Source organism: Harpegnathos saltator, unplaced genomic scaffold (assembly GCF_003227715.2).
Source record: "Harpegnathos saltator strain DR-91 unplaced genomic scaffold, Hsal_v8.6 scaffold384, whole genome shotgun sequence".
Lineage (NCBI taxonomy): Eukaryota > Metazoa > Arthropoda > Insecta > Hymenoptera > Formicidae > Harpegnathos > Harpegnathos saltator.
The window spans coordinates 345,366-359,246 of NW_020230188.1; the positions used below are offsets into that span (position 1 = coordinate 345,366).

General features: G+C 47.5%; 1 protein-coding gene across 1 annotated transcript in view; it reads right to left on the reverse strand.

Moving 5' to 3' along the window:
* Positions 1-13,881, reverse strand: part of L (zinc finger protein Lobe) — a 74,694-nt gene that overhangs the window by 41,052 nt on the left and 19,761 nt on the right. The window contains exon 4 of the mRNA XM_025300786.1: positions 5,852-5,923. Coding sequence (XP_025156571.1) covers positions 5,852-5,923 — 72 coding nt within the window. The remainder of the gene's footprint in view (positions 1-5,851; positions 5,924-13,881) is intronic.

Consider the following 13,881-nt stretch of genomic DNA (forward strand, 5'->3'; position numbering starts at 1 on the left):
TTTGATATTCTATATTAACATTCATATCATCTACTTGTGTTTTACTTGACTACCCACTCGTTTCTCTCTTTTCATCTAATAAATAAGTACGTAGAGTACGTACGTAAAAAATTTATCAGTTTTCAGGAAAGATCTCTTTGGGCTTTCCCCAAAGAATCCCGCAGTGCTTACGATTATGAAGAAACAACTTGCGACAGATTGAAAATTTCTCTCCGGTAAAAATATCGATGAAGGATCATCAGAAAGGTCATCTGTTGTATGAAAAGAATGCGAAAATTCGAAGCGAAATGCGCGGCCTGCGCGGTCGACGACCTCTGGCTGACGTTTCAGATTCGGCCGATGGCATGGTGAAACTTCCGAAGTTTATTAAATAATAAGCGAATTAAGCCAACGTGGCGTTCGCCCGTGGAGGTGGACATTTAAAGTGCCCGTTCGTGTCCACGTCCGTCCGCGCTAATTACCGCCACCGACCACCAACCATCGCGTCGGGTGGACAACGGCGAATCTCGTCCGGACGAACAGACGAAATTAGTCCGTGATCGTCGCGATCGACACACACACACACACACACACACATTCGTTTGTGCCTGCGCAACTGACACAATTTTCAGCCGCCGACGCTGTCAATTAACGAACACTTACACCGTGGACTCGATGATTTATTGGAACTCTGTTTCAATAATCATTCTCGTGCGTGAGAAACTATTTTTAAACGACGAAATAAGTCACCACGTCCTCTTTTGCAACACGCATAATAATTATTACATAATTTTAATTATAATCTCTTTGAATGACTCTCTTTCTTCTAAGAAAAACTCGGAAAGAATATTGTGTATAATGACAACGCACGCGTTCTAATTACACGAGAATGGTAAAATGGCACCTCTCGTGATTTACTCATCACTTATTCCGGCTTCTTAAGGATGCCAGGTCGAAGATAGGCTGTGCTACTTGCCGAATAATAGATGAGGAGCTGTGAGCCACCTCGGGGTCTAAAGACGGACGCGGGTTAAATTTTCAGCATGTCAACTCTGAGGTTGTTACGAGGCCCGGTGTTGGTGAACCGGTGAGAAGACGTTCAACCGCCGCGAAACCTGATCGATGCGCGTTCGCGAGAAATATAATATCTATTCGCGCGTCGCGGGGATTCGATCGGATTCGCCCGAAATCGCCTGCATGATTGAAAAGGTTCCATTGACTAATTACAAATTAATTACGACTGACTAATTATAATTTAAAATATCCAGTCTCGTAAATCGAAAACGAGCGAGAGAGAGAGAGAGAGAGAGAGAGAGAGAGAGAGAGAGAGAGAGAGAGATTCATTGTGTAATTCATTTACTTGTGAATAATTAATTATTTATCTCATTTCGAACTTTCAATAATTGATCAGCTAGCGAAACGGGCAAAGAGTTGAAATTATTTGTTCGGCCTGTTGTTATTAAAATAATACCCTGGTTTGATATGAGCATCCGTTGATTGATATACGCATTGTGAGGGTCTCACAGAAATAACACACATTTTGCACAGTATGCGTCGAGCTCTCGCGCAAATGAAACATCCATCAATGACTATCGTTTTCCGCGCAAATTAATAATACTCATCAATGTTTTCTCCGCTCGTATTGTCTGGAGTGGAATAAAAAGAGGCAATCCGTCGCTGGGAATATCGCTCGTGTTTATTCGTGTCGACGCGAACACGAACTTTGCGAGAAAATTCCTGGCGGCATTTGTCATTAGAAAATGAATCAATATCAGGGGTAAAGCGACCAGGTATCAGTCAAAAACGATTCCGGACATTCGATCTTGCGAGGAAACTCACACGATCGCCCGAGCTTAATTCGTTTTTCAGCTGATTCTCCCGCCGGAGATAAACATCTGAAATGAATTCGGCTCCTCGTGGGGGGAAGGGTGGTGGTGGAGAGCAGCGTAGACGACCCGACCGGTGAAGGTTAGTGGTAGATGGCTAAATTAAGAGCGGAAAAGAAGGGAACGGCCTCGGGCGAAGCCCGAATCGAGAGAAACGAGTCGAACGCCCGTAATGCGAGGCGCTTAAAGTTGCAATGGGTCTCCCGGGTATAGAGCACGCGGGGGTCACAACGGGGGTAGGTGTGAGAGGCAGGGGTGAGCGGCGGGATCGAGTGACTGACTGACTGGAACCGAAAAGAGATGCGACCCGCCTAAGAGATTGGGATCTCCGCGAATCTGAGAATGCCCGCGGGGACGAGAGCCCGAACTTACCTACCTACGCGACGCGACGCGACGCCCTTCGTCGGCGTAGGTGACTGCCCCTCTCCCTCTCTCTCTCTCTCTCTCTCTCTCTCTCTCTCTCTCTCCTCCTCGATTGTCTCAGCTGTGATAAGAGCGAGAAGGGGTTGAAACTGCTTGCTTTTAATTTGCGTGGTGATCCCACAGCTTTGGTTTCGGAATATCGGTCTTGGCGATGCAAATGCACCTGTAAAATCTTCGGCTCTTGGCTGTGTTACACACAGAACAGATAGAGACGCTGTACCGAGGATAGATAATGATACACGATTCTGCCTTATTTCATGCACTATGTATTGTAACAATTGAATCGAAACACATTTTAACATCTATGTTGATACATTTGAATTCGAAGATTCCTTTCGAAATGTTCAAGAAGCATTAACATAATCGCCAGATTACCCAAGACTCGTGACTCGTGACTCTTCAGAGACTAGTTGCGTGAGAAACTGAGAATCAGTGAATTATTTTCCTACACTGCCGCTCCACTCTCCGAAGTATATTCTAGTTGACTGTACCGCCGCGGTCAACGCGGTGAGTCCCAATGAATCTTGCCGGATTCTACCGCATAGAGGGTAAAGTACTATTTTCATTTCAAATGCAGTAGAAGACGACGTAGCGAGCAGCGAGCAAAAGAGGGCGGGGAAGAGGGAAGAAGGAAGGAAGAGGAGAGGGAGAGAGAGAGAGAGAGAGAGAGAGAGAGAGAGAGAGAGAGAGAAGAAGCGGAGAGGCTAGAGAGCGCTAACTTGAAGGGTTAATTAAGTGTTTGCTCGTCCGACAAGCTCGGCTTGCGCATCTCTAAGTACAAACTACTGCCACACGTACGTACGTATGGCGTCTGCTGTAACCGCCATTAAATCTAGTCCTTTCATACTGCAGTACAGTTGCTACCACATTCCCTTTGTGCGTGGTGCGCGCGCGAACTTATCCCGATCTAAACCCCGATGCAGGATGAAGCGCCCTCGCGAAGGGGAAAAAGGTACGCAGCCGCGGCAATTTGCGGAAATTGCTCGGTGCGCGTTTACGTCTAATTCGCTGTTAGTCTCTTGTCTTGTCTCTCAGCAAGCGGTGTACTATTTAGAATTGTACAATAAGAGCCCGCCTTACTTGGAACGAAAGAATCGTTGAGATAATTCAATTGAAGAAATAAAAGCAACTGTATCACGACCATGTGTCGTGATACAGGTTAGGAGTCGTGAATCTTAGGATCTGTTCGATCAATAAAAAAGAAATCAGACTGTTCACATTTCGTCTCGCAGTTATAGACCAAACTTGAGATGCTTCCCGAGATGCGTGCAACGCGCGGTGGCTTCCGGTGGTCACCGGTAAGATCATATAAACTATGAACTCGTGAGCCCTTTTGTACAGCTTACCGATGTATTTACATCCGATTTTCCGGCTTTACATCGGAGCAAGTTGGTTGCTGGTAAGGGTCACGGTGTCTCGATCAGTAGACGCGAAGAAGCGAGAGCGATCGCGCACGAATCCTGCGGCGAATCCTGTACGTCGGTGAATTCTGAGATACACGCTCTCTCGAAAGTCATACAGAGAGAGAGAGAGAGAGAGAGAGAGAGAGAGAGATGTAGCGACAAGGTAGGGAGGTGGGGGAGAGGAAGAGAAGGAGAGTGGCCAAGCCCTTTGGCGGACGTATCGTAGGACGAAAGCTGGCACTAAAGGGACACATTTACGTCTTCCCAGGAGTGCGCTAGCTAGCTGGCTAGCCGTCGGCCAAGCTGGCAAACCGACCACCCTCTCTGTCGACCGCCCCTTTTCGCCGCCCTGAGTCGACCAGACCCGGTCAACTTCGTCTGTCCCAGACTAAGCCCGATCTCTCTGTTAGCCCGCGCTAATCGAATCACCGTGTATAAGCGTATGTCAAATTCGCGGAAACTCGTTAGCCATCATGAAAGCGGTAATCCTCCAATTATTGCGCAGTCATCGGGGAGCTGCACCACGGGCTCGGGCCCATGAGCAGGAAGGTAGACGAAAGAGAAAGAGAGAGAGAGAGAGAGAGAGAGAGAGAGAGAGAGAGAGAGAGAGAGAGAGAGAGAGAGAGAGAGAGAGGAAAGCCTCCACGAATTTCCGATTTGAGCTAACGACATCGGTACACAGTCGTTTCCGCAAGATCTTTCCGCTGACATATCGAACGCTTTCGGTTGATGTCTAACTCTAGGCGAACTCGGACTGCACTTGGTACGATAGATAGGTATACAAGCAAAGAAGAATGTTGCATGGACATCGTAGAACCATTGACCATCGCGGAAATTGGCAGTTATTACCGCCGAGTTTGTAAGTTGAAAAATTCGAAGAAGGAATAATCACTCTCGCGAGTCTCGGCTCACTCGTTTGCGCGCAATGGTTTGTCTTAATCTCACGTAAATGACGAATGACATCGCGATCACTCAATGATCGTGCCGTTCGGGATCGATAGATTCAGGGAGAGTAAGTATACCATATATATACGATTGATCTTACGTAGCCTACTGTCTACTCAGTACTGATTTATCTACTACGACTGCCTCGTCCGGTACGGCTGAGCCAAAGAGAGATTAGTCAACTTAAGTCGGCTCAATCCCTCCGTCCCTTACCGAAGCTTCGACTGTTGCGAGGTAATAGAGTTACAGTAAGCATATGTCGAATGCATGAGACTATTGTATCTGTGTCTCGCGTACCGAGAAGGCTGCTGAGAGCACTATCTGTTCACAACTCGGCTATGCCGAGTAACACGATTTCTCGGAGCACTCGGAGCTTCGTATTGGCGCATTAGCCATGTCTTACAATCGATGTGATGTGTGTGTCACGCACGCAGAAATATACGAAGTGACAATCCTCAGCAATCCAAGCAAATTGCAATATATTTGCATCGACTTTCCTCTCTCTCTCTCTCTCTCTCTCTCTCTCTCTCTCTCTCTCCATTTTTTTTCACTTGTTTATTTGCAAAGACGAATGAGAAATAGATATTGTGTCGAAATTTTCAATTTTGCTGGGAATATCCGCAATTGGGAGTGAGCTGGCGGAAATTATAATCATGTCAAGTTAAATGCATTAACACTGTTTCGAAGGAAGTCCCCCTCAGGCTCTTTGAGCCTGATAAAAATATGGTTCCCCTCCTCCCAGATCAATTCTACCTTGGTCGATTCGTACTACGATGTCAAAGCGAAAACCTGTGTACCATATTCGAGTCCAAATATCGTAACTCAAAGTTTCTCGCAAAGTCCTCTCTTTAAAGTCCTCCTTCCGCCGCAAGCCTACCTATCCCCGTCACTCAAGGATCCTATCCCTAAATTTCCTGCCAGTCGAAACGAGCAATCTTAAACACAAAGGGTCCGCGACCCCTTTTTACCGCCCGATAGGGCGCCTATTAGAGTCTTTGGATTAGTAAGAACCGCCTTTATGTAATCTCGACGATTCCAGACGTGTTTAATTATCGCGAGGCGAAAGGATATAATTGTTAAAAGTTCGAAGTTAAAAGTTCGAAGGTGCGGCGAATGCCTACTCTCACGTCCCGTCAAGTTATGAGAGAATTTGGCTAATTCATTTCGATTTGATATTTGACGTATCCAAACTCGAGATGAACAAACTTAACTCACCGCTATCGAGGCTGTTGTGATTTTCCAGATCAGGACCTTGGACGGAAGTTGGTCTGCCATCTCGCAGGTAGTCTAAAACAAAAGAAATAAGTTTCCGCGATTAGTATATGTAGCTTAGTTATATATTCAGACATGTGCAATATGTTTGATTAATCTAAACTAAATTTTGGGCCACTCGCAAGAGATGAGATAACAATATAGACATTTCTTGGCCGCTGCCTCTCTCTCTCTCTCTCTCTCTCTCTCTCTCTCTCTCTGAAAGAGAAGAGCACATTCTCCGAGGAGAAAGCACAAATACCGAGAAGAAGATGTAAATCTCTCTCATGACCGAAACTCGCGCACGTTTAAGGTTCAAGGCTCGGATTTGATAAAGATGGTACGCGTAGCTAAATCATTTTCGCCGTATCATTCGTCCCTTGCCGTCCGGCCACCGAGGGCGGCCGGAGATCCACGGTCGTAACCTGCTCACAGGCAGCCCTTAATAGGGATTCCGCATTGAAATTTCATGGGATTTCGGGCGATCGAGCGGAACGAGCTCAGAGATATGCGCGGCAGCCTATGCCGCCGCAGATGATGCCGCTTGCGCGGACGCGAATAATACGGGAAAGGGTGGAAAAGAGCGGCGGTGATCCCGCGGGAGCCATACCCCGGTGATATTGGCTCCCACAGCCCATTCCTGCGCATAGGAGACCGAACCGCCTTGGACCGGCACACACACACACACACACACACACACACACACACACGTGCGCGCGGGCGCGCACACGCGAAGGAAGTCCGGCCAAAATTCAAATTTCCCACCGGGATACGCGCGACTTTAAGCACAACTTGCGGGAAACAACCGCGGCCGACGCGTCGTCGAGTCGCGTCGATAATCGAACTTTACGTTCTCGCGTCTTCGTGTCGATAAGACGAAAAGAAGGAGGAAAAATTACATTCCGTTCTTTGTACGTCTCCGACGACGCGGAGGGATGGAGAGTGACGCGGTATCGCGGTGGCGACGACGCATGCTGTTTATCGCGCGGTTTTATTAGCCTGCCGATGATAAAACACTCTCCGCACGTATCCCGCGTGTATCGTGGGATTATTTTTATTAGGTGCCGTAACATCCCCCGGACATACAGGGTGGGACAAGTTGCCACTCACGGGAGATTGAGATGTGAGAGATGTGTTTACTCTCCGACAGCGGAGGCAGCGGCGAAGCCGCGGTTAACTTTGAACTTTTAATTCGGTGCGTAATGCTTCGCGAGTCATCGTTGTGTGAGAATCTTCGGGTTTCTTCGGAACCTGAATCTTTAAAAGCGAAATATGTGATAATATACGCTTCGATCATTCGAATGAGGGGATTGACACGCCAAGATTACGTGAGGAAGGATATTGCTTCCACTTGTTTATTAAACAGTTTGGAAATTTTGCACAATGCACAATATAAATAAAAGTTTGAATTATCTTTTTCAAAAGCATGGAAATCATTTAACGTACAGGAGGGTGCGTTTGGTGAGCGCGTGGACCAAACTTTCCTTCCCTCGTCAGTGAAGGATACGTGATTATCGTGATCACCGCTCTCGAACAGGTGCAACAATTTTCATTTTAAACCTACCGCGAGTCGCAGCCATCGCGACCTTTGCTTAATTTCTTGGTCGTTCTCTCGTGTTGCTTCCGTCTCCGCTGCGAATAACTCATTGATAAGACACACCGCGCGAAGGACCGCGGCGGAATAAAACGTTAAGACTGCGAAACGAAAAGCCGGGCACTCAAGCTGCTGGAATTATCATCGCTCGTAAGTCACAGCGCGAACATTGCAGTTGCAACTGCGGCGCAACGGCGCGCGGTTCGCGCCGCTTCGGGGACGAGATAACTCGTATAAATAACCCGGAAGTCCGCGGTGCACAATAGTCCTTTTTTACGGGTATGACTTTTGGGAGTTCCAAGGCCGCGCTTGGGACGCCACGTTGGTAATCAGTTTGTCGTTGTTACCGAAACGCACCGAGCGGGCCAGAAGCAGAAGGAAAGAGGAAAGGGGCGTGAAAGAGGGAGAAGGGAGAAGGAGTGAAAGAGAGAGAAGAGAGTGCAGGCTGTTCACTTCGAGACGCAATCGCGTGAATTTTTGGCGACGCCCTAGATTGCGCGTCGAATATTTAATTCGCGCGCGCGCGCGCGCGCGAGCGAGCGACCGAGCGAAACCCGGGAAATCGGGAGGCTCTGTCTCGTTTGCGAAAATCGTATCCACATATCGCGTCATCCTAAATCGAACTATTTCACCCGATATTCCGCGCGGCGAGAATGTTATCGAGTGTTATGCGCGTTGCAAACGTAAAATCGTAATATGCTTGTATTATTGTGCGGCGCGCGGCGTTTCGGTGGTGGTTGCGCGTACGACGCAACAAATAAATTCGCCAATTAAAAAAAAACGAATTTGTATCGCGCGACATCGCGCACCGCGATACAAATGTGAAATATAAAATAAAAATTTCAGGCGAAATATATAAAAGTGCCGCTGTGGAGAAACAAAAAACTCTGCGTTCTCCTCGTTTGTTTGCGCGACACGAAACGGAACACAGGAAATTGGAAAGAAAAAATAAATGACGATGCAAAAAGGTTTCTTCGCGAGAAATAATTATTGTTGCTATTTTGCTCCTGGAAAGAAAGAGGGGCGGTGAAACGCGAAAAGGACGTAACTCGCGCGACGATACGGTCCGCTAATGCTCCCATAGTTGTCACGCATTCATTCTTTTATTCTTCATCCTTATGTACGAAACTAATCCCATCGCATTTTTATTTTTAAAGCGTACGTATTTTTGCGCGCATAGTTGCGTTTCTTCCGCATGAATAAATTTCTGTTTCGTACGGAAGCGTATGCACATAATACGACGCGATGCAGTCGACATCGTCCGCTACGTCGGTTCTTTGATACAAACGGATAACGGTATTTTTTTGTTTTTCTCTCTTTTCTTTTTGCCTTTTGCGCGATGCTCTGTGCGAGGAAAATATTTCAATCGGTATCACGGGCAAAAACGAAAAAAATGCGACCCCAATTTCTACATGGATCCTCACGATGCGACACACGCTAAACGCACCAGCGGTCAGATATTACGCGTAAATACTCGAATCGATTGCATCGCGACATTCAGCATCATTTTTCACGCGTGTTGCTGTCGTCAGTACATATACACATGTGTGTATGTATTTATATATTTACATGCACACACACACACACACACACACACACACACACATATATAGATGCGTATGTATATGAATTTTGGGAATTTGACGGCCGGAGCGAAGCTGTTGGGAACCGGTTTTGGTTTTGTATTAGCATGTAACTCCGGCAGGAGTTGAAGTTGCGATGGCTTGTGGGTGGTCGGGCGGCGGCAGGGAGGGTAATTACCTCCTTGGGGAGCTCCCTCTCTACGGCGTAGCCTGGTATAGCCCCAGCACGGGTACAGAGGCTTCCCACTGCTCCCAGTGGTCCCGCGGGATCGCGCCAGTGGCTCTCACGGTCGCGGTTCTCATTCGATGTCGGAATTCGATCCCGGCTGGGAGCAACGTGTGTGTGGGTATAGAGACACGCGATGCTTACGATACTTGGGGATAATATCGAATATTCCGCGTGGTTCGTACGATGAAGTATCAATGACAAAAGACACTCAATATCGGCGGGGATGTGTCTCGATACTTGGCTATTATCGAGACGCGGGATGCGAATATTCCGTTATCAGACGACAAAACGCGCGAAACTCATCGAGAGAGATAGAGAGATAGAGAGATAGAGATAGAGATAGAGATAGAGATAGAGAGAGAGAGAGAGAGAGAGAGAGAGAGAAGAATTACTTTTCACTTTTCGGCTACGGCCGATTTGTGCACGGGCTCTGAATTGCAAGAAACGAAGGCGCGACGGGGAAAATAATTTCAGGATTACACACGTTGTCACTTGATCGTTAACGTCGCGCTATCGTTTTACGTAATTTAAATCGAGTCCCGCGTCCCACAAGGCGGCGTAATGACAGCCCAATTAAGCGCCGCCGACCCCTAGATTGGCAGAGTAAAAGCGTCAATCACGTGACAATACAAATTATTATGGTAAGCTGACTCTATAATTTATATTTGGCTTATTAGCGAGATACGCTTAATTCTATCGTCGCGTGAACTGTACGCCTCATTATCGTTCGCTGTTGTCTCCCTTGTTGAGATCCTTAACGGCGCTGTCGCAAGCACGATGCACCTATGAAACTTTAGTACAGCTCACGCGCTGATTATTTTTAGTTCCTTCTGACAGCGCATCTCTGACGAGGGAAAATCCCGCTAATCAATATCGCCAGGTTTGACGTTTCTCTCTTTGTAAAACTACGCAAAAATAAAGTTGGAACACTATATTACGAGAATATGAAAAATATCAAAATATGAATTGGAGGCAAAAAAGAAATACGAGAGTATACATATATTTATAGATATACATATATATATATATATATATATATATATATATAGAAGCGTAATTTTTAATAAATAATTTACAGAGATATAGCTCTTATTTCTCATCTGAGCTGTGCAAGGACATTTTGTTCTGAAACATGAAAATCACATTTCTGTATATATCTGGATTTCAGATTTTTGTGCCATCAAGATCGCGATCTATGCGAACTGTGCGAGATGACGAGAGCGAAACCCGGCGCTCTCGGAGTGCTTCAATTCGGCCGGCGCTCAAATTCGAAGCGCCCGGTTGGCTGATACGTTTTTAATTGGCCGTCTCGGCCGATATCATCGACGCCACCGCCGAAACCGCCGACGAAATAAAACGCGAGCGCGGTCCCTTCTCGTCGGGGAAATGGAATTGCAGTCGCGGCGCGGTGCCGACTTTTGAACCGGCTAATTCGCCCGGAAATAATAGACACCGCCGGCGCTGGTATTTGTAAGCTAATTTCGCCCATTGGTGTGGGATAATGACCGCGTGTGGAATGAGCTTTCATAATTCGTGACTACTGTCCGAATGTGCACGCGATAAGTCTCCAAATGCCGTGTCTAAAAATAGGCACACAAATATAAAGGCAGTTTCTCGCAGCTGCCCGCGTTCATTAAAGTGGAAAAGAACAAGGAAGGATGAAGAAGAGTTCAAGAGGGTCCTGCACGATCGAAATCATGGCGGAGGGGTGGGGTGTGGGGACGGTCCACGCGAGAGAGATCTCGCGCACACAACACAATAGGTGCGCAACGATCGTTCGTTATAATCGGCGATGCCGATTTACGAAGGAATAAGCGACGGATTTCCGTTCAGATGGTCTAATGACCGAGCACCGATCGGTCGCGAGAGCGGCAAGTGGTGGTGGTGGTGGTGGTGGTATCGCGGACACCCGGTACAGTGTCATCGGCACATGCCACTGTTAAGGGCAGGCCCGTCCCCAGGGAGCGTCACAAACAATAGCAATAGGCTGGCTAGCCAGTGCCACCCTACGACATCCCACGACGTCCTATGGCAGTATCCTTCGACCTACCCGGCCCTAACACCGACTCGGCGTAAGATAGCGGCCAGAGAAAGAAAGAAGAAGGAGAAGGAGAAGGAGAAGGAGAGAAAGACAGATGAGGGAGAATGAGGAAGGACGAAGGGGAACGGCGGGAGGAAGACTATACCTCGGGGAAAACTTTAATTTCTTTCTGAGAAAGATGGCTGTTCCTTGTACCTCGCCGTTGCAGGACTATCAGCCCTGTATCCTCAGGTGTACATGTGTGTGTATGTGTATGTGTATGTGCACCGTGCGGACGATGCGTACGTGCGCGCGTAAACGCGTATACATATGATGCGATACGACGATGACGTGCGATACAAAGCCGACATCAGCTTTGTAGGAATTGATTTGATCCGATAGTCCTGGGACGAAGAGTCTCCTTCTTTCATTTACCTCATTCATATATGACCGAGATGCCGTGACCTTATGGACTTCGTAAACGCGAACGCGAACGCGATTGTTACAGGATTGTTACCGCTTCTCCATTCTGTATCGTCCTGAAAGCTTGTGTATGGTCGATCGTTTCAATTTCTCGATCGCCAGATACGCACGCCATATCGAGAGATTCCGGGTGCGTTTCTCCTCTTCGTATTTCAAATTGAGCCGGAAGTTGAAGCGGCTTTAATGTTGACCGCTGTCCGAAGCGGTCTTAAATGAAGCGTGCCATCCGGCGAAATTTATACGCGGCCCCTCAACAACGCAGCCGCGTTTGTCAAGGGTCGCAGCCCACCCTTTCGGCCTCGACCGATGTCAAAAGCCGCGTGTACGCGCCGTAATTTCGAGTTCGCCGGCGCGCTAATTCCCCGGTTAACTGGTTCCGCGAGAGCTTACGGCCTCGTAACGCCGCGCGTTTACGACACGCAGCTGTGTGCACCCCTTTACGGTCCATCCCGCGAGCTGACGTATGAACTCGGCGCGCGGGGTGACTGTGGCGAAATTTCAACCTATAAAAATGTTATCTTCCGGGCTGCGTGCACAGCCAAGTCAAGCCGTCCGGCGAAAATTTCACCTCAAGATAACACGCACCTTACCTAAACGAAAGATCGATCTTGGAGGTTTTGCATATTTCATTACGAACTGAGGCAAAATGAGGATACACACCCGGGGAAAAGAAAGCTTTGTGATACTCGCGCGCGTCGTTCAATCCTTGTGTCCAAAATATTGCCGCGACCTTTGACCTTTGACCATGTCGATGAGCTCGTATCAATGGAACAAAGAAGAGATTTATAATAACATCTTCTTCGCGAAAAATACGGATTTAATTCTAATAATCACAGTCTGAATATCTCTCACAGTTTGAAAGTGACAAGCCCTTGTGTCAGCGAGGATCCCGCAATCCTTTAAACTCCGATCTTTGCCGACAAAAAGTCCGGCAAAAGGTCCGAGGATAACAGGACAGGCGAGTTTCCCGCGATGTAGATTCTCATCGAATGCGAAGTGCCGGTAGAGCCTAAGAAGGGAAGATTAGCATAAAGTTAGCATGGTGCCCGATATCGTATGTTCGCGCAAAAGTTAAGTTGGGTTGTGTCGCTGGCCCTGGGGTCCCTTGATACCCCGGGACTGCTTCCGTCATATTTCGATATGCCGCGAGCTCACCGCTGTGAGCTCCCGGAACGTCATCGACCGAGAGAACGGGGGGAGTCTCTTTCCGTGCGCAATGCATCCCGATGCATGCCACAGGAGGAGCGAGGAAGTTCGCTATAATGTGCCGCGAATTTAACGCCGTGGACGATTTCGATGATTTCGCGTATTTGATAGATTTTGTTCATTTATCCACCTGGAACGTTGACCTCCGAGAAATCCGAGGAGGTTACGCAACATTGAACAATCGCGGTTCTATGACAAACTTGTTTCGCGCTTGATGGTTTAAAGATTTGAAATACCCAAACCAAAGCACCGTCTGATCAAGGTCAAGCACACATTATCTGGACACCATTGCGACATCCGTCACTCATCTGCATCTCTGATGCAGTCTACACAGTTTTACGATAAAAACCGCGCACAAGCTCTTGTTGATTTCCAATTAGATTCTAGATTCTGCAAGCCTCTCATCTTCTCTCTCTTCTTCTTTTAAAATCTCTTTATTTTATTTTCAATCAAGTCAAAATTTTTATTCAGAAAATCAGAGAGGATGTTGCCAACATTCAGATCTGAGATCGCAAAACGAATGGTATAATAAGCATTATACGAAGCATTAAAGGGTGCTATTGTGCAAAAGATCGGTCAGGAAGAGGGTGCTGCGGGTGAGGCGACATGCGCGAATTCTAGGAGGAGGATCGTTGGTATGGCCTCGAGATACCGAATAACCTTTATCTCCTCGAATTACCAAGTTTTATCGAGGAAAGGCCGAAGAGAGCAATTACGACACGAGCGAACGAGTGCCACGAGTTATTAGTCGTGGTTATTAAATGAGCTTCATCTATTCGTTTCCTCCTCCTGACACCTACCTATGTACGCACGCGTACGCGAAAGTTGCTCGGGGTTCTCCCTCCCTCCCTCCCTCCCTCCCTCCCTACCTCTCTCTCG